Source organism: Eurosta solidaginis, chromosome 5 (assembly GCF_040869045.1).
Source record: "Eurosta solidaginis isolate ZX-2024a chromosome 5, ASM4086904v1, whole genome shotgun sequence".
NCBI classification, from domain to species: domain Eukaryota; kingdom Metazoa; phylum Arthropoda; class Insecta; order Diptera; family Tephritidae; genus Eurosta; species Eurosta solidaginis.
The window spans coordinates 271416469-271436924 of record NC_090323.1 but is presented as its reverse complement, the minus strand read 5'-3'; the positions used below and the strand labels follow the sequence as shown (position 1 = coordinate 271436924).

At 36.2% G+C, this 20456-nt stretch overlaps 1 protein-coding gene across 12 annotated transcripts in view; it reads left to right on the top strand.

The window, feature by feature from the left end:
- The window catches only part of SCaMC (Short Calcium-binding Mitochondrial Carrier), a 59349-nt gene extending 39824 nt beyond the window's left edge, over nt 1-19525 (top strand). For all 12 annotated transcript variants that reach the window (XM_067790673.1, XM_067790674.1, XM_067790672.1 and 9 more), the window contains 3 exons: nt 16290-16448; nt 16512-17079; nt 17157-19525. In XM_067790673.1, coding sequence (XP_067646774.1) covers nt 16290-16448; nt 16512-17079; nt 17157-17383 — 954 coding nt within the window. In that variant the 3' untranslated portion in view covers nt 17384-19525. The remainder of the gene's footprint in view (nt 1-16289; nt 16449-16511; nt 17080-17156) is intronic.
- The last annotated feature ends 931 nt before the right edge of the window (nt 19526-20456 follow it).

Sequence of the window (20456 nt, the reverse complement as noted above, 5' to 3'; positions counted from 1 at the left end):
CTTTTTTCTAGGTTCGTATCGCTAAACTGTTGAATAAATAACTCCAATATTGAACAATGGAAAAATGGCCTTTATTAAAGTACTTCACAATAACACTTATACTTTGCTACTCGCTGGCTTAAAACCAAACTGATTGATAACTCAAATGAAACTCTACTATTGGCCGCCAGATCGCGTGCTTAATCAAACTGATTGATAGCTCAACTCAAACTGAATTACTTTTTACTCGCTTGCGCAGCTTTTATAGTTTACGCTGCATACATCTAGGCTCTTCTATTTCCAGAACTTACCAACTATTTCGAGTGTTTTTCAGCGTCTCTCAGATGTATGTGAGTTTGTAGTTTACAGTCTCTCGCACACACATAGGCGTATAAGTAAATGCATCTGTGTGTGACATCTCTCGGCTGTCTTATATATGTGTCTACATGATTTTATTATTGACGTAAACACCGCTTAGCATGGCTTTAGCATCGCCTTAGTGATGGTATAGCTTAGTGATGCTAATATCCGTGACACTGCCCTCCACCTAAGTCTGATCGTCCCGATCAGACAAATCTCTCGATCTAAACGCTGCTAATCTCTCCAAATGAACCACCCTTCTATTTCGTGGTTTCCCAATTGTTTGTATGCGGTAGATGGTATCACTGATCTTCTTCACAACCTTGTACGGGCCTTCCCAACTGCACCGAAATTTGGATGGAACACCTTTCCGCCGGTGAGGGTTGTATAACAGTACCAAATCTCCCGCCAAGAAACCTTTCGAATTATTGTTCTCATGGTACCTGTGTTTCATCGTAGTACTCAATACCCTGGTTCGTTCCTTCACACTCTGTTGTTTGGCCAATGAACTACTTCGTAGAGCTTGCGCTTGACGGATTAGCTTCGCATAATCAGTATCGTTCCCACGTTTCCCCACAGTAGTGCGCTCTGGCTTGAAACTACCCTCGCATTCTTTCTCGGAAATTCGTTGCTTCATTTTCCTGCGTCTTTTACGTTTTGTCAATGCCAGTGTTTCTCTCGCAGGTACTTTTGATTTTGATTTATTTGGCCCATTCGATCTATCAACCTTTGCCTTTGACTTTCTTGGTCTTTGTCGAGTCTTTTCCACCAGTACCCGATTACTGCTGAACCCTTTTTCCAAACTAAAGTTAAGTGGTATGTCCTGGTTCTTATAGCGCACAATTTTTCTCCGCATATCGATCCTGACGTCATGGTCAACCAAGAAGTCCACTCCCAATATGACTTCATCAACGATCTCCGCCACAACGAATTTGTGTAGAACCATGACTTCCAATTAATACCTCACATACCACTTCGCCTTGGACTTGATTATACTCGCCTGTGGCCGTACGCAACCTTGCTCCAGGTAATGACTTTACTCTCCTGTAGACGAAATCAGATCGAATCAAGGAATGAGATGCCCCCGTATCTACAGTCAGTACACGCTCTTTACCATCCACATTCCCTCTGATGATAAGACTGCTTGATTTCCTTCCAATTTGCGACACAGATATCACAGGACATTCAATAGCAGGGGCAAGTTTTCGTTCTTTACTTCCGACACGCTCTTGCTCATTTCCGCCAGCTTTGCGTTTACGGCCACCCACATTGTTGGAACTATTAGGACCAAGATCGCAATGACGTGCAATGTGACGTGGGTTGCCGCACATGAAACATTTAATAACTCCGGCATTCTTCTGTTGTGATCCCTTCAGTGCTTCCAAAATTGTGTCTACCCACTCTGGCCTTTCTACTTCCACACGGCGTGCTTTGAAAACTGGCTTAACAGAAGCGACGCTGTTTCCTGAATCAGAGCTTGCGACACCGTTTCTGCGAATGTTGGCTTTGGGTTTGCGTATGTAGATCGCTTTGTTTCGACGTCCCGTATGCCATTTATAAAGCTCTGAATCTTTACCCTTTCAGTGTATTCCACGGGTGCGTCCGCATTCGCTAAATGTGCTAGCCTTTCAATATCCGACGCAAACTCTTGCAATGTTTCACCAGGCCTCTGGAAGCGGTTCAGCAACTCCATTTGGTATATCTGTCTCCTATGCTCAGTTCCGTATCGTCTCTCTACAGCAGCCATCAATGCTTCATAATTGTTCCGCTCTCCTTCGGGAATCGTCTGTAGGATTTCCGCTGCTGGCCCCTTCAATGCCACGAACAGTGCAGCAACTTTATCTTCCGCATTCCAGTTGTTCACTGCTGCGGTCTCCTCAAACTGTAGCTTAAAGACCTGTAAAGGAACAGAACCGTCAAATGATGGTGTTTTTACCTTTGGATTGCTTGCTGAAACAGCTGGGCGGTTTAGTTGTAACTGCTCCATACGACCTTTTAACGCTTCTATTTCGGCATCAATTTTATCCTCGAGTTGTAAAATGGTTGCATCCTGCTCTTCCAGTTTCACAAAGAGCTGTGATGATACCTGTTCCGAAATTTGTGCCGACATTTCAGATATACGTGCCTCTTGCGCTTCCAGTTGAGATGCCAAATATGTCTTCTTTTCTTCCAATTGTGATGTTATACGGGTTTCCTGCGATTCCAGTTGGGATACCATATACGTCTTCTGTTCTTCTAGTTGAGATGACATATACGTTTTCTGTTCTTCTAGTTGAGATGCCAGTTGAGATGTTATATCTGTCTTTTGCGATTCCAGTTGAGAAGCCACTGTCGATGTTTGAGCAGATATTGCAGCCAAAATCATGTTCAAGTCTGTGTTCGCCATTGTCTGCGGTGTTTCTTCCATTTTTGTTATTTCCTCGCCATCAAGATGAAAGTCATACTCTTCCCCATCAATTCCTTCTGCTTCCCTTGCCTCTCGTAGCCGTGCCTGAAGTTCAAGTTTAACGCCGCTTGTATTCAATCCACGGCTCTTCAACTCCTTCTTTAGTTGCTGGATCTTCAATTCACTGAACTTTGCATTGTCCTTGTTGTCCTCTGGAATTTATTCAACAATTCCTCTTCTGACACCAATTGTAACGAATTTCTCTGCAAATCCTCTTATTTGCCCTTTTTCTAGGTTCGTATCGCTAAACTGTTGAATAAATAACTCCAATATTGAACAATGGAAAAATGGCCTTTATTAAAGTACTTCACAATAACACTTATACTTTGCTACTCGCTGGCTTAATAACTCAAATGAAACTCTACTATTGGCCGCCAGATCGCGTGCTTAATCAAACTGATTGATAGCTCAACTCAAACTGAATTACTTTTTACTCGCTTGCGCCGCTTTTATAGTTTACGCTGCATACATCTAGGCTCTTCTATTTCCAGAACTTACCAACTATTTCGAGTGTTTATAGTTCTCATATAGTTTCTACTTGTTTACAATTTTCTACTTTTCAGCGTCTCTCAGATGTATGTGAGTTTGTAGTTTACAGTCTCTCGCACACACATAGGCGTATAAGTAAATGCATCTGTGTGTGACATCTCTCGGCTGCCTTATATATGTGTATACATGATTTGATTATTGACGTAAACACCGCTTAGCATGGCTTTAGCATCGCCTTAGTGATGGTATAGCTTAGTGATGCTAATATCCGTGACAATATGTATGTACATTTAGTTAGGTTATTTTTTAAACAAATTTCGAGGTAGGACACAAATTTTCATATTCGCCACCCGAGATAGGGCGATCCTTTAATTAGTGGACATTTTATCAAACTTTTTACCAATAGCCCTGTATTTTGTCGCCGATTATTCGTTTATTGGCAATAGTTCAGATTGTTTGTGAGCGCATGAAAAGAAAAGCGATTTATCCCGTTTAAGATTTTTTATTTGATTTCGTTTGACGCTGACGAAATGCACGCGCCTGTTTATATTATCAAGGTCAAGCTTTATTATTTCAAGATTAAAATGAGAATATACACTAGTTTTACAAAAGTATGATCTTGTGACGAATATTAGTATCACTAAGCGATACTACCATCGCTAAGCCGATACTAAGCAGTATGTACGTAAACAAATCAATCATCATCTACACAAATACATACAAGGCAACGGAGAGATACTCATAAACACATGTAATCATCAGCCGAAGTAGTACTCACATATACACACGCATATGCCTATGCGAGAGGCACACACGCCTATAGCTGGTAACCAAGTAGAAGGTTCTAGAAGGATAAACGTCTAGAAATTTGGAGTAATATGCGGACAAAGCAACAGAGAGTATAAAAGCAGAGAAAACTGAGTAGTCAGTAATCGGTTTGATTTAAGCACGCTATTGGTTGCGAAGTATAAGTGTTATTGTGAAGTACTTTCAAAGTAGTCTAATAAAGATCATTTTACATTATTGAATATTGGAGTTATTTATTCAACAATCTAGCGATAAAATAAGCGGAGTTTCCCTAAATTCGTTACAATATGTACGTAGTATGTTGTGTAAGACAAAAGTCAGAATCTGTTATTAAGCTAAATTCTTATCCGCTTCAATTTTCATAATTGAAGCAAGATAAATATCGATTTCCTATGTACATATTTGAAAATGTTCAGGTTGAAAAAAAGAATTGATTAAACAATGTCCTTTGACTTCAGTAAATTTCGAAATATATTAATAAAATGTGGTATGTGGTTTTCTTGAAACATATATTCCATCGATATTTAAAATTATCGAAATCTGGTGATAACTACGCCCACTTTTTATACTATTTAAAATGTCAACGAAATACGATGCACATAATATACGAAATCGATTTAAAATAATACCACTTTTATAGAAACAGTTTTAAATATATTTGACGACTAATAACTTTATATCAATGCTATTTTGCTTCCAAAGTTAAAGTATTAACCAAATGGGAGCCATATCGAATAAGATGGAACTTATCGCAATCAATTTTATAAAACATTGTTAATTAACAACACGGATAAGTCTTCCATGGGACTAACGACATAATGTACTGATACACCCGCACTTAGAATCCCTCATTTGTTTTAAATGTTAAATAGTAATTTTCCCTTTACGGAATTGTTGTAATAAAATTAATAAATAAAATAACTTGCATTTATTACAAGCTCTGCTCAATGTTAGTGACACTCGCGAACCCGACAGTACGTGTCTTTGGTTTTTCGATTAGATAAGATATGATAGAGCTGGATTTCGATTCGATTCTCAATCGATTTAATCGATCTTTTTTTTTAGAAATGTAGAATTGATTTTTTTTTTTAAATCGCTTGAGGAAATTCATATTCTGTAATTTTTGTTTTTATAAATTTAGCTTTATTTTGTTGGTGGCTTCGAGAGAAAGGAGAAAGATGAAGAAATTTCTTCGCACTTCTAGTAAGCGATATATTGAACATGTGTTTATCTATTTTGTGGTATGATATTGGGTTCAGTACGAAATTAATACCACAGTTTTAGATTCTAGTAAACAATTGAAAGTGACTGAAGGGGAATTCAATCTTATAAGTAATCCAAATATTAGCAGATCTGTTGTCTGGAATTATTTTAGTCAAGTGCAGGGCGAAATCGTATGAAAAAAATGCAAAACAGGTGGAAATACAACCAATTTGTTAAATCACTTGAAGCGGTCACATCCAACGTTGATGGAATTGTCTTCATCAACAGCTCTTATAGAATCCTTTTTTGAACCTAATAACGACAACATGAGGAAGTCTCAGTCTGTAGATGAGCGAAAAAAACAACTGGATTGTGCTTTAATTAGAACGATTGCCACAGATATGCAACCCTTTAAGATTGTCGAAGATAACGGATTCAGATATTTTACACAATGCTTGGATCCTCGGTACATTTTGCCTCAACGAGTAACATTAAGAAACACACTTTTAACAAATATATAAAATCAATACCTTTTATGACATAGACAGCAGCAAACACGAAAACAGAAGTGGCAATTTTATCAAGTTTCTTCAATTAAATTCCTTATTCCTTTTTATTCTCAATAAGCTAAGAAAATAATTCCATAAAGTTTTTAACTGAAGCTACGAAAACCATGACACAAATTGCAGTATGTTGTCAATTGAAAGTTCCGTATACCTCATTGATTAAAAAGCTGCAAAACGTATACTGAGAACATGTTACCTTACGTATGTAATAAATACTTCCTTTTTATATGACGCTGAACATAGATCGATTCTCCAATGCCGTAAACGAAGCGAGAACATTATACATATTGTAATAAAAAGTATTAAAGAAGAAAGTGTATTGGTTAATGTTTCCAAGGTTGGTTTCCCTACATTTTGAAATAAAAGATTCAATAAATAAAACCGTTTAAAAAAGCGAAAAAAGTATGACATTTCGGTAAAGACTATACTAATTATCTCACTCCGATGAAAGGATCATGTGAAGACCCATGTGACATTCCTTGATGCTTCCAATTTTTGTCGGCAGGCAACGACACGAGAGAGACACTGTCCAGCATTATTTGTCGGGAAAATTAGTGTAAATGGTTAAGTACGTAAGCAAGTACACTGTTACAAAGAATAAGCAAAATTTAAATAAACTTTGTTTGGTTCGATTAAATCGATCTTTTCCTAGAATCGAATCGAAAAAATCGATTCTTAACAAAATCGAATCGAATCCAGCTCTAAGATATGATGGCAACGGAATGGCAAAACAAAATATTTTTTCGTTCTGGTGTTGAAATTGCTATCACATACCGGATACTTAGGAAAATAAACCGATACGTATGCAGCGAATTTGTTTTTCAATGAATTGGAATAATAAGCCTGTGCCAATTTGTTTACTTAGACAGTTCACAAGGTCTCCTAATCGCCGTATGTGATATGCTTTAATCAAATTTTATATTGGAAACCATGGAAACAACACAAATATTAAAATTTTAAATGAATGCGACACTCTTGTGAATTGCCCAACTAATAAAAGTTGTTTACCCAAACAGTCAATTAATTTAGATAACTAAAATTCTCTTTGTTTGTATGGTCCGGATTTTTTAAAATTATCTAGTACAAGTCCCTTTTAATTTATGAATAAATTGTAGGGGTTCTGTTTACAAATGTTGAAAGCCGAGTTTGAATTTTTTAACCACTTAAAACAACAATCTTGGGCCATTAAATAGATGGTATGACAGATATGTGTCGATTAATGTACATATTTCACAAATGTGTTTAGAGTTGTAAATTAACTTACCCGGCTAGAAAATAATCTAAGAAAATATACGCACAACTTAAGCCCTATCTAGATATGCCATAGAATAGAAAACTGCCTAGCGATTCGGCTGGCTCCAGCATGGAGAACACATGATTGCCTATTTACGTGCCTAAAAGAAAAAAAGGATTTGTAAACAAGTACCGACATATCTCAAACATTCTGTCAATAAGGTCGTGTCTCATCGAAATCCCTTTTTAACCGGCCTCCTAAAATATGAACTTATTAAAAGAATGTCTGAGATACGTCCTTGTTATCAAAACTTTTAGGTAAGGTTGTTCTTGTTGTTGTAGCAGACGGTTCTATGCAGCGGGTCGCCTCGCGACCAAAGGCTGTAATTTCAGTGTAACCCCATTTAATTTGTTACCGATCTTGACCTTCCTGCTGAAACTTTGAAAATATGTAGCCTAGGGCCCTGTTAAATTAAATATATTACTTATGATACAAAATTCTTGCTTAGGGCTGAGATCGAGGCATTTAGAAAATCCACAGTAACTTGAAACATCATCGTAACAATGCAACAAAAGGGGTACAGCTTTCCGGTGTGCCAGAGACCTGAACTTAAAAATGTGGGTCAGAATTCAATGACAGTTCAACACATGTGACAAAAAGTAGCGCTAGATGTCGCATGGATCTAGATATTTAGGAAAATTTTATTGGAACTTGCGCTTAATTTTTGGAAGACGTTCCAGCTCAGAGCTACAAACTTTATACGCGATAGGTAGTTGATCGGATAGGTGGCGCTCTAGGCGAGATATATACAGAAATTTTGTACCGCACGGAGGAGATTTTCGATCAAGTTTTAAGAGATTCTCCGGTGGGGCTACAAAATTGCAATCTCACACATAGTTATGAGGACCAAGAGAACGTATCAAAGGGAAACAATTTTCGTTGGGAGGCGCACAGTGGAAGGGCAAGCCTGCGATCACTTTTTAAGAGACTTGCCACCGAGCTACAGACTTCACACATAGTACTCTTAACTACAAACGAGATAATACAAAAAAGGAAAAAAAGGTCCGCTAGTTGGCGTTTGGGTCAAAATAAGAGATTTCGTACGAGACTTGGAATCTTGAAATATTAAAAACTTATCCAAAGACTACAAACAAACATACATATATATATACATATACATTTCTTCACCCCATAAATTAAGATGTCCAAAAAAAATTTTAAGGTAAATGGTTTTATTGAAAATAATACTTACATGAAGTAATAATAATACTAAAAGCTAGAAAATAATTAGGTAGGTCCTAGGTACTAGTCATCACACTCCTCATCAATCTAGGGCGTTGATTAGACAATTTAATGAAGGTGTTGGATGCGTCAAATTTCTATTGATAGTCACAAGTAATACCAACTGAACCTTAATCAGGTTATGCTACGCTTCACATTTTTAGAAATTACACGCGCTCAACGCTTTTATGAATTCTTTGATCAACGCCCTAGATTGATGAGGAGTGTGATGACTAGTACCTAGGACCTACCTAATCATTTTTTAGCTTTTAGTATTATTATTTATTAGTGTATGTCTTCATTTCAATCAAATACAATTTTTTATTTATTTTTTTTTTGAGTTTTTAGTCTTTATTTAATTGCCTATTATTTCTCATTCTATTTAGTTCATTTAGTGACTCATTATTACAAGGACTCTTTTTTGACAATTTTTTACAATCTAAGTCCTCAATACAAAATCATTCCAAAGACTTTACTCGACTTAGCGCCACGTATGCTTGTCCCTCCTCGAACTCCAAAATATTTTGATGTCACTTCTACCGAACTGTATGGAATATTTGTTCCAAATATGAGCCAAATCGGACCACAAATACGAGTATTTTTAATTTCTCGATCCTTGCCGCGCCTACCGGGATTCATATGTCGCTTTCTATTCATGTATGTACATATGTAATATGTGTTCGAAATATGAGCCTAATCAGACCACAAATACGATTTTGATTATCTCGTTCCTGTTGTTGTCATTGTTGTAGCGATAAGGACACTCCCCGAAGGCCTTGGGCTGTGTTATCGATGTTGATGGTCCTTTGCCGGATGCAGATCCGGTACGTTCCGGTACCAAGCCCGACCATCTCGGCGACGATTTGTTATGACCACATGCGAACTTCTAGGTTATACCACCCTCCCACCCCCTAGATTAATGAGGAGTTCGGGGTCGCAAGGGCCTCGGCTGTTAATGAAACAGGATTCGCCACGGATAGGTGAGGGTTGGGTTTGGAGAAGCTATGTATTGCGCTACACAACCCCTTGAATGTATTTGGTATTTCAGTCGCCTCTTACGACAGGCATACCTACCGCGGTTATATTCTAACCACCTAACCCGCTGAGGGTTATATCTCGATCCTTGCACCACCTAGCTGCATTTTTTTTTATAGGTCGCTTTCTATTCATGTATGTAATGTGTGTTCCAAATACTCGTATGAGCCTAATCGAACCACAAATACGATAATTTGAAATATTTCGATCCATGCGCCACCTATCGGCGTTTCTCTTCTTATTATTGCATTGTCATCAGGCTCTGAACTATGTTTCAAGTTTCAAACTTGTAGCTTATCGGGTAGTTACCTTAATTTTAATTACAAAATTCGTTCACCACCGGCTGTTACACAGAATCAAGCTAAATAAAATCGTTTAACAAAATTTATGTTGAAATATGTATCCTAATAAATTCGTATATTTATAAAGTCTTATAATTAACAAAATGTATGGTTTATTCATTTGTTTATGTCGTTCTAGAATTTTCTATTTCGTTCTTTAAACTTTTTTCTGCACCGTAGATATGTATGTCGGTATGTTCATGCAATTTAATGAAGCGTCAAATCTTTCTCTGCCCAGTATAAAATCCGATAAAAATAATTCGCACACATATATGTATGTACATATGTATATACAATAGGGTGGAGTGAATTTATTTTTTTTCGAAATCGCTTTTGGCTGATCTCCAGAAAGTTGCCTTTCTAGACCAGAAATAAGGTTGAAAATTTTTATTTCACTCATCGCATATTTAGAGGTGCCCCAACGCAACTAAACTTTGAAACGGACGGTAGGTACAAATTTTTTTTGTCATTTGTATTTCTTTCGCTTTTTGTTATTGTGTAATTTTACTGAAGTTATGTATATTAAAAAAGAAATAAAATAAATATCGTTAGCTTAATGTGAAAATGTGCTAAGTAACTTTTTTGAAAAATTGTATTTTAATGCAGTTTTAAAACTGAATTCAAAATACAACGATCACAAAAAAAAAAATATTTTAATTTTTACGTGCTGTGGGCAATGATGGTAAATGTGCTAAGTAGCCAGCTGTTTAAAGCACAATTAAGGTACTAGCCCGACCATCTCGGGAACGATTTATATGACCACATTAAACCTTCCAGGCCATCCCGCCCTCCCCACCCCCTAGCTCCATGAGGATCTTGGGGTAGCCAGAGCCTCGGCTGTCAATGAAACATGGTTCGCCACGGGTAGGTTAGGTTGACAATTGGGTTGGAGAAGCTATATATTGCGCTGGCAACCCCTTGAGAGGGTTGCGAACACAATCCCTTGAAATTAGATTTACCCAATTGAGACATGCCTTTGGTGTTTGATTAATGCTTTGCGCTGACTTTTATCTACTTCAATTTTTACAGGTCGATAACTACATGCTTTCTTACAGAATAGTTAAAAATAGAAAACAATTCAAGCTTAAACTTATATAAGCTGTTATAAAAATTAACAACACTACTGAATCTATTTGCTATTTAGATGTATAGTCTAGTTATAGGTTCATTCATAGCAGAATTCGTTTTGTGAGTTATTTCGATAAATAACACAGGCGGACAAAATTCAATCATTATTCAGACCCAGACACCGAACTTTATGATGCGCTGAATCCAAATCTGGCCTTGCTCTATCAGCTCTGGTTTTTGAGACATCCTAACCTAAAAGTGCAAAAAACACCGTTTTTGCGCATATTTGAGGTTATGTAGCCATGCAGATGTTTTCTTTCACCAAAATTAAAGGACGGCCTCTTTAAGTACAAGTCTTCTTCTTTCAAATGGCGTTGAATTTGCTCAAATATCATTTTCTTTCGCTGAGATATCGCATTTTGAAATTTTCATGTTTTTAAATTTCCCTACACCTGAAAATCGATTGAGATAACATAGACATGATATAGTCGATTACTAATTTTCTTGAATTGAGTCTTATTTTTCTTAAAATTTTGTCTCACACCATAATTTTGCTAACTTACCATACCACTACACTATCTAACCCTCGGGTACCAAGTCACACACAGCCCTAACCCCTAGAAACCACCCCTATCATACCGCAAGCAGGCTAACCCACTTAACCGTGGGGACAGCGATTACTCGCATATTTTTCCTAAAATAAGTTTTATTTATCTAGATACCTCACACCACAAGTGGGCTAACCAACTTAACTGTTAACCCATCAACTTCCGTATCCCCTAACCCCTAGAAGCCACTCCTACCACACCACCAAATTTCAAAATACGATATCTCAGCTCAAAAAAATATGATACTTGAGCAAACTCAATGTCATTTGAAAGAATAAGACTTGCATTCAAAGATTCCATCCTTTAATTTTGGTGAAAGAAAACATCTGCAAGGCTACATAGCCTCAAATATGGGCAAAAACGGTGTTTTTCTTGCACTTTTAGGTTAGGATATCTCGAAAACCAGAGCTGATAGAGCAATTTTGAGGCCAGATTTCGATTCATCGCATCAAAATCCTTCGAAAATTTATAGTCCGTTTCCTGGGTCTGAGATGCTGTCGGCCTGTGTAATCTATTATGCCGAAGATCACGCAGTGGAATATATAGAATGAACAAATTAGATAAATCAGAGCAATTCGTGTTTCGTAAAGTTTATTATATTATAGGCAAGCATGCGTGAGATAAAAGTTCTTCTGTCATGCAAAGCTTGAAGTCCAAGCAATTTGCGCCTGCTGGTATGTGATGGGAGGCCGTCTGGCCAGTGAAGCATACGTAAAGCAATTTTTATAAAAAATCTTTGAACTTTCTCAATTTTATAGGAGTTAGATTCATAGAAAAGATTCCATATTATTGAGCAACATTCAAGACCACTTCTGACCAAGGATATATAAAGTGCCTACTGAGCTGTCTGCGTTTTTACTTGAATATGAACGATATGTTATATGTGGAGACTTTAACGTAAATCTTCTTGTGAAAGACCCGTATTCCACGAAGCTATTGGACCATGTCTCTACTGCAGGCCTTGAAGTAGTTAACATGACTATACCAACAAGGTACTCCAATAATTGTAATTCCTCGCTGTTGGACCTTGTAATCAATAATTGTAATTCCTCGCTGTTGGACCTTGTAATCACCTCTAATCTTGACCATGTCCTTAAATTTGACCAAATGTGTTTTGTCTCTGACCATGATCTTCTTTTTTGTGAATTTGATGTTGCGTTTAACTATTCTCCTGAAAATGTTAACTTTTTGTATCGTGATTTGAAAAATGTTAACGTTGGTGTACTTTTCAATGACCTGTCTAATATTAACTGGGGTGATTGCTGGTTTCTACCGTCACTAGATGAAAAACTTGATTTTTTAAATAAGACTTTAAACAATGTTTTTTGTAGTCATGTTCCTCTTCGTAGTGCTCATGTTAAGAATATGTCTTGTCCCTGGTACAATCATAGTGTTAAATTAGCTATTAAAGTGCGTAATAGGCTTCACTCAAAGTGGAGGAGAATCAAAACTGATGTTGCTTGGGCACACTACAAGGCCGCCCGAAACAGAGCTACTGCCATAACCAGAGAGGCCAAGCGTAAATTCTGTAATTTTAAGTTGAACCCTTCGCTTTCATCTAAAGATTTATGGCGCAATCTTAGAAACTTGAATGTACATGGAAGACTGAAGTCAGAATGTAGTATTGATCCCAATGTACTAAATGAATATTTTAATAGCGCAAGTAAAAACAGTGAAAGTCCTCCGGCGCAAGACTTCACAGTGCAACATGAGCTGAGTGAGGAGTTCAATTTCGTTGGTGTCACTGAGACAGAAGTTGTTACTTCAGTCATGGCCATTAAGTCCAATGCAGTAGGAGAGGACGGAATTTTCTTAAAATTCGTCAAGCTGGTATTGCCTTTCATCCTGGGAACGCTAACACATGTAATTAATCATATTTTCACTGTCTCATCTTTTCCTTCTGCATGGAAAATGATTATCATAATCCCTGTTGCGAAGAAGAATACTCCCACTAACCCTTCTGATTACAGGCCGATAAGTATTTTGCCGACCTTTTCTAAAGTGTGTGAGTCTTTAATGGCCTCTCAAATATTGTCGTTCATACAAAGACATAATCTTTTGTCTCCTTTACAGTCAGGGTTTAGACCTAAGCATAGCTGTGCTACAGCTATGATGAAAATAATGGACGACATTCGTATAAAATTTGATGATGGAGATCTGACTCTTCTTTGCCTTTTGGATTTTTCTAAGGCATTTGACTTGGTAAGCCATGATCTACTTTGTAAAAAGCTAAAATACTACTTTGCATTTTCAAATAGTGCCGTTAAACTTATGGCCAGCTATCTTACAGGAAGGTCTCAAAGGGTAAAGGGTAGAGCTGGGTCTTCGTTGTCAAGTGGTGTTGGATCCGGAGTTCCACAGGGGTCTATACTTGGTCCGCTCTTGTTTAGTCTTTTTGTTAATGATGTGTTCTCTGTGTGCCAGTATGTCAGTGTGCATGCCTATGCTGATGACATTCAGTTGTATTTGTCCAGTCGAATTGGTCTTGTCGAGGATTTGTGCTTTAAAATAAACTGTGATCTGCTAGCCATTTCCGAATGGGCCCGGAAAAATTGTCTCCGTCTAAACGCGTCCAAGTCGTATGTGTTACCCATCAGTAATAGTACTGTACATGTTGAAGATATTCCCAAGCTTTTTGTTGGTAATAACTGTCTCATGTTTACTGACAAGATAAAAAATTTGGGTTTTATTATGAATTCTTCGCTGAGCTGTTCGAACCATATAAACAAAGTTGTAAGCAACGTGTACACTGTTTTGCGCAGGCTAAGTATGTCAGCCTCGTTTACACCGGTAGACATAAGAAAAAAATTAGCTGTGCAATTAATTCTACCTCATATTACATATTCCGATCTTGTATATAGTAAGCTGGACTCTGTCTCTTCTCATAAAATTCTAGTGCTGTTCAATAATGTTACCCGCTACGTCTACGGCTTAAAGCGATATGACCACATCTCCTTGTGGAAGAATAAACTTCTGGGATGCAGTATCTTAGATTATCTTGCAGCTAGGAACTGTATATTCCTGTATAAGCTTATTGAATTCAAAACTCCTAGCTATCTTTACAAGAAGCTAAAATTCACAAGATCTAATAGGCATCATAATTTAATTCTCCCTAAGTACTCCTACTTATCTTCTTCGCGGTTGTTCTTTGTTCATGCTGTGAGACTATGGAACTCCATTCCTGAATCTATTAAGGCAATCATAAATCGAGGTAACTATAAGATCGTTATACAGAATTACTTTGGAACTAATGGGAAAACATATTGAGTAAAAAGTGCTAAGTCCGGAGTAAAAATTTGTTTTGAGTGCGGAAATTGTGCTAAGTCATAAAATAGCTGCTGGGTTGGCGTGCATGACTTTTATTTATCTATTTCAAAGCTCCTACACTCAAAAGCATTGCAATTAAGGTATCCTGATTCACAATTTTGAAAAAAGAAGCGTATTTCAAAAATTATTCAGTTTTTTTCGTCTCCTGTAAAATTCGTAAAAGTTGACTTATCACATTTTCACATTAAGCTTACGATATGTAAATAATGAGCTTTGTAAAATCGAGGCTGGGGGCACCTCACAACACCATAATACGAACATAATATTTGGTGGTTTTGGTTAACCATTACGAAAAAAAAAAAAAATTAAAAATCCATAGGGTATCACTCCACCCTAATATACAAGCATAGAGTACATGGAAAAACTGGCATAGTCACACATTCTTATATTTTTATTTGGCTAGATTTCTTCTTATTACTATAATTTATTTATCAATGAAGGCCTCGTGACCGTTGGGAGCTTTCGCGTGCAGGGGTCGGTCTAAAAGTATTTAAAATATGTTATTATTTTTCGTGGTGCACGAACAAAAAAAAACAGCACAAATTATTAGCAAATTTTATTAGTTATTTACTTGTTTTGTTTTTATTCGCTGCCGCTGCTTTGAGTCTTCCACCAAAATTTTCAGCACATTGGCGAAAAATTAGTATTTGAATAATAGGGTCGAGGCTATCAAATGCAGTAATAGAGAATTCACAAGTGAATTTACAAATGAGGCCGAAATGACATTAGTCAATGTTGCAATAAAACCAGAGAGGTGAAGGCAATATTACAAAATGGAGTCGCATTTGACAATATTCGCCCAGACGTTAACTCCACGGCATTATTTTATTGTACCAGAATCACGGAGCTCCTGATAGGAAAAGAAAAAATTTTAGTCAAAGGACCTGAATGGTTGGATCTTCAGGGTATCACATTGAATCAAGGCGTTGGCGTCAATGCGATGACTGACGATCTGGAACAATACCATGAAGTTGGGGATGAGTATATGTCAGGCTTGTAATACAAAACTCGATATTGAAGATATACGGTGCCAAGACCCATAATTTGTTTATGTCAACCAAGCGTTTGGAGGTAGACTCTAAAAATAAGAGAAAGTCTGTGGCTTATAAGAACTTTATTTTAAACAGTTCTGCTGTTTCCTTTCTCCGTTTCATCTTTTTCTTTTCTTTCTATTGCCCTTCTCCAATGTGCAAATATGTATGTCAACCCTGGCTTTTTTCCGGCATTGCATTACTAAAGTAGTAAAAAAGTAGCAAAATAGTGAAAAAAAAAATGTCTCTTCCTACAATTTTAAAGTTCGTGACCGGATTATGAATTCCGTCAAATCTGTGTTTTTGTACTAATGACTTCACCTGACGTTTTATTGCAACATGCACTAGTCCGATTTTGGTAGCTCTACAGTATTAACCTTTTCGGCACTTTTCAAAGTAACCGTCGTAAATGTTATCAGAACTTTTCATTCTCATGTTTTCTTTCTTGTTCAACTGTTTGTATAAAATTATAATTAAATTGTTTACCTTTTTCCTTTTCAATTTTATTTCGTAGTACCTTGACATTGGTGAAGATTTAAATGTACCTGATGATTTTACGCAAAGTGAAATGCAGACCGGCATGTGGTGGCGCCACCTAGCGGCTGGGGGTATTGCGGGTGCAGTATCGCGTACATGCACAGCTCCATTAGATAGGATGAAAGTGTTTTTGCAGGTAAGATAGTAAAATTACTTACAAACATAAACGCATCCAAAAATTAATTGTATCTAATTATAGGTTCAAACTCATAAAACCCGAATCTCTGCTAGTTTAAGATACATGCTAAAGGAAGGTGGCATTCGTAGTATGTGGCGTGGCAATGGTATTAATGTTTTAAAAATTGCTCCTGAATCCGCAATCAAATTTGCAGCCTATGAGAAAATCAAACGTTTAATACGTGGCGATGAAAAACGACAAATGACAATTGGTGAACGTTTTATGGCTGGGGCGGCGGCGGGTGGCATCTCACAAACTGCCATTTATCCAATGGAAGTATTAAAAACTCGTTTGGCATTGCGTAAGACCGGTCAATATAAGGGTATTTTGGACGCGGCGAAAAAAATATATTTAGTGGAAGGTTTGCGAAGTTTTTATCGTGGCTACATTCCGAATATGTTGGGCATTATTCCGTATGCCGGTATTGATTTGGCTGTTTATGAGACCTTAAAGAAAAACTATTTGAGTAGTCATAATACAGAACAACCGAGCTTTTTAGTATTGCTGGCTTGTGGTAGTGCATCTAGCACATTGGGTCAAGTGTGCTCCTATCCATTAGCGTTGGTGCGAACACGGCTACAAGCACAAGGTGTGATGATTTTGCAGAGTTCTGATTATGTTAATATATGAATGATGACAACCTATTTTCTTTTGTTTTTTGTCTAGTTGTTACCAAAAATAATCAACCAAGTGTGGGAATTCCATTAAAACAAGCGGGTGCAATCAATGATGATAATATGTTTGGCGTATTTCGCAAGATAATACATAATGAGGGCATATTGGGATTATATCGGGGCATTACGCCAAACTTTATAAAAGTACTTCCTGCTGTTTCTATAAGTTATGTAGTTTACGAGTATTCGAGCCGTGCTCTGGGTGTAAATATGACGTGATCCTTCTGCATTAAGATTAATGTTATTATATTAATGGTCTTATTACATAATATCGGCTCAGATGTATATACATTTGTATTTTAAAATGTTGGTCTAGCACTTTATGGTACTTTTGTACTTGTAATCCCAGTCTCTGCCTATAAAATTAAATATGTATATGTATTTCTTTTTTCTCTGATAGTAATATTGTAGTGATAGTTTAGCAAAGATGCTCAGCGTGATACTAAATGCTAATTAATAAACAAATTGCAAAAAGGAGAAAAATGAGAGGATTTTGAGAAAAGAATGAGAGTCGTTGACTTAATATATAATTTAGTTTATATGAAGCATATTCTAGTTTAACATACATATATTATAGATTACATATATATAAGAACATATATGTAATACTAAATATATTTATTTCTATGCTATTTTTTACGCAAACGAACACATGCAAAAAGAAACAAAAAGAAAAACCAATGAACGTATGTTTATCATAGTTTTTAATTTATTTATTTAGTTAAAATATGCGCATATAAGTAAAAATATTTAGGAGTTATATGCAGTATGTATGTTGTTGTAAAATCATTTTTTAATAAAAAAAAATTAATTATTTAGGTAGTTCATATTTATCGGAGATATGAGAATGCAGTCCTTTCACATAACTTTGTTGGTATTATTGACAAAGAAATGGCAAATAATGCAGCGAGCATTTTTGTGGATCGCTTAATTTTTAACTTCTGTATGAATATATATAATGTATGCAACTAACTAATTAAATACATTTTAGGCAATCGGGGTTGTGGCGAAGCTGGCACGCCTTATTCTGTAATTAGCTTCGAATTTTTTATTTAATAGAGTTTAATTTCCTTCCGGATTGAGCTAAGGATTTAAATATTTTTACTATAGGAACACACATTTTTAAAACAAAAACTAAATGACGAAATACTAAAAACTCGAATTCGTGTAATTGAATTTTTGGAATGCAGTTGCAGAATATGGCTCCTAATTTATTTCAGAATCAGCGTGGAAACTAATTAAAATTTCGGTCAATAGCATGTGGAGATCTTGGTTTATTATTAAAATTAGATTTTGAAGACAATTAGAAATCTTTCAACCATCTTTTGAGTCACAATAAATTTTAAAATGTCAGATTCGTTGCATAAATGATCATGAAGGGGGGGGGACGGATTTAACGCGTGTATTTTCAATACTAATGAACGTATCTGACGATTCGGCTACTAATTTGATTATTAAAGTAGAATGCTTATTCATTAAAGTGCACAAGGTTTATAAAGCTTTTTAAAATGACATATGACATATAAATTTTTGATTATATGAGCTTTATGACCTTATTTCATTTTTAAAGAATATGGTGGTAACTATTTGAAAATTTTTAGACAAAAAATTGTATTGTTTAAATGCTGTTTCTGCAAATGCCTCCACAACATCCCTGAAAATAAGTGAAATGAACGGCTGTAATGTAATAGCAGTTACAATTCATGTTGAGACATGTTTAATATATTGTGTCTCTACGGCAGTTAAAAAAAATTATTTAGCATAACAATTAAATGACATAAAATATAAAATTATAAATACATATTTATGCATACTTTTGAGGCTGCAATTATATAACGTCGCAATAAGTATAACTTCTTAACACAAAGAACTGAAATGAAAAAAATGTCTAATTTTAGAAAATTACTTCAATCAAAACTAACTATAAACAAACATACATACATACATACATAGTTATAATAGCAAACAAATGACGAGATTATAGTAGATTATTTTTTATGCAGAACCTAAATTAATTTCACAAATCGATAAAGTTAAATATGTGAAATATAGTTAAAAAGTAAAAAATTTAACTAATTACCATTTAAATGTGTCTAAACATATTTTTATATGCTAGCCTTTTGATTATGCCAAACTGCATTTGTATTTATCAACTTCATACACACATACATCATATCTTAATACTCCTATGCAAACATGTACGATTTCTAAATACGAAGCTAATCCTTTACAAAAAAAGAGTCCAATAGCGTAATTTTGAGCATTTCTCTCTGGTTGACTTATTTGTTTGTGATTTATGCAGGTCTCAACTTTCAAATAAAATAAAAATACAAGTTTAATTGTTTTAAATAAATAAAAATATTTACATGCGTTTTATTACCTGGAAAACTATTGAGGGTTTCAAATAGGTGCTTGGTAAAGTCGCTCCGAAAGGGCATGATAGTGCTGCCGTCTCAATTCTTTAATGCGAAGGCTGACGTCAACGCCCCACAAAATTACGATTGACCATGCAAAATAAAATTAAAGAAAAAAAAAAACTTTTTTAAAAATAAGCTTTTATTATTGGTTAATAAAATTAACTAAAAAGTAAAAAATAAATTGACTGTAAAGAAATATAACACTTTATATGTTCATTGTAACCTTTAATTAGGCTTCTTCGTCTGCGACAAAAAAATTCCATATTGTACATGATTATATATTTTTAACATTAAAACTTTACACCTAAATTATTAAATCTTACAGTTTATATCACAGCCCTAATTGATCTAATAAAAGCGTGTTACATTGTGATAGCAAGAAAAGGCGGTCCTAAATGTTCTTAATTATACCATCAAAATTTAACACGCTTTTAGAAGAGGGAGGGTGGGGCCGTGTGTAGAAGTCCACGAAAGTGGGGAAAGCTTCTGACCGCCATTCACCTGGGAATGGCCAGAGCGATTCTTTTGCATGCGGTTCAAGCAGCTCACTACTGCCGGTCGCTTGCGGCCAAGTATCCTCTGGGTAGCCGCTAAACACCCGTTTAGCGGTGAGCTAATGTGAGAAGGCGACAACCTGGCTAGGCCACTCTGACATAATCGGTTTAAGGGCTAGCCGGGGGAGATCTCATCGACAGCGTCTGTACACCTCTAGGTGCGGCTGCAAGCGGGCGTCTGTCTTGGAGCAAGCGGCCCGCTATATAAACGTGCCAAGTAATATTTTCACCCCCGCTGAGCGGGTTGTGCGCTGGGCTTGGGACCCGCCACGTAAAACCATACTCCAATGAAATATAACAACAAGCCTCGGATAAATACAC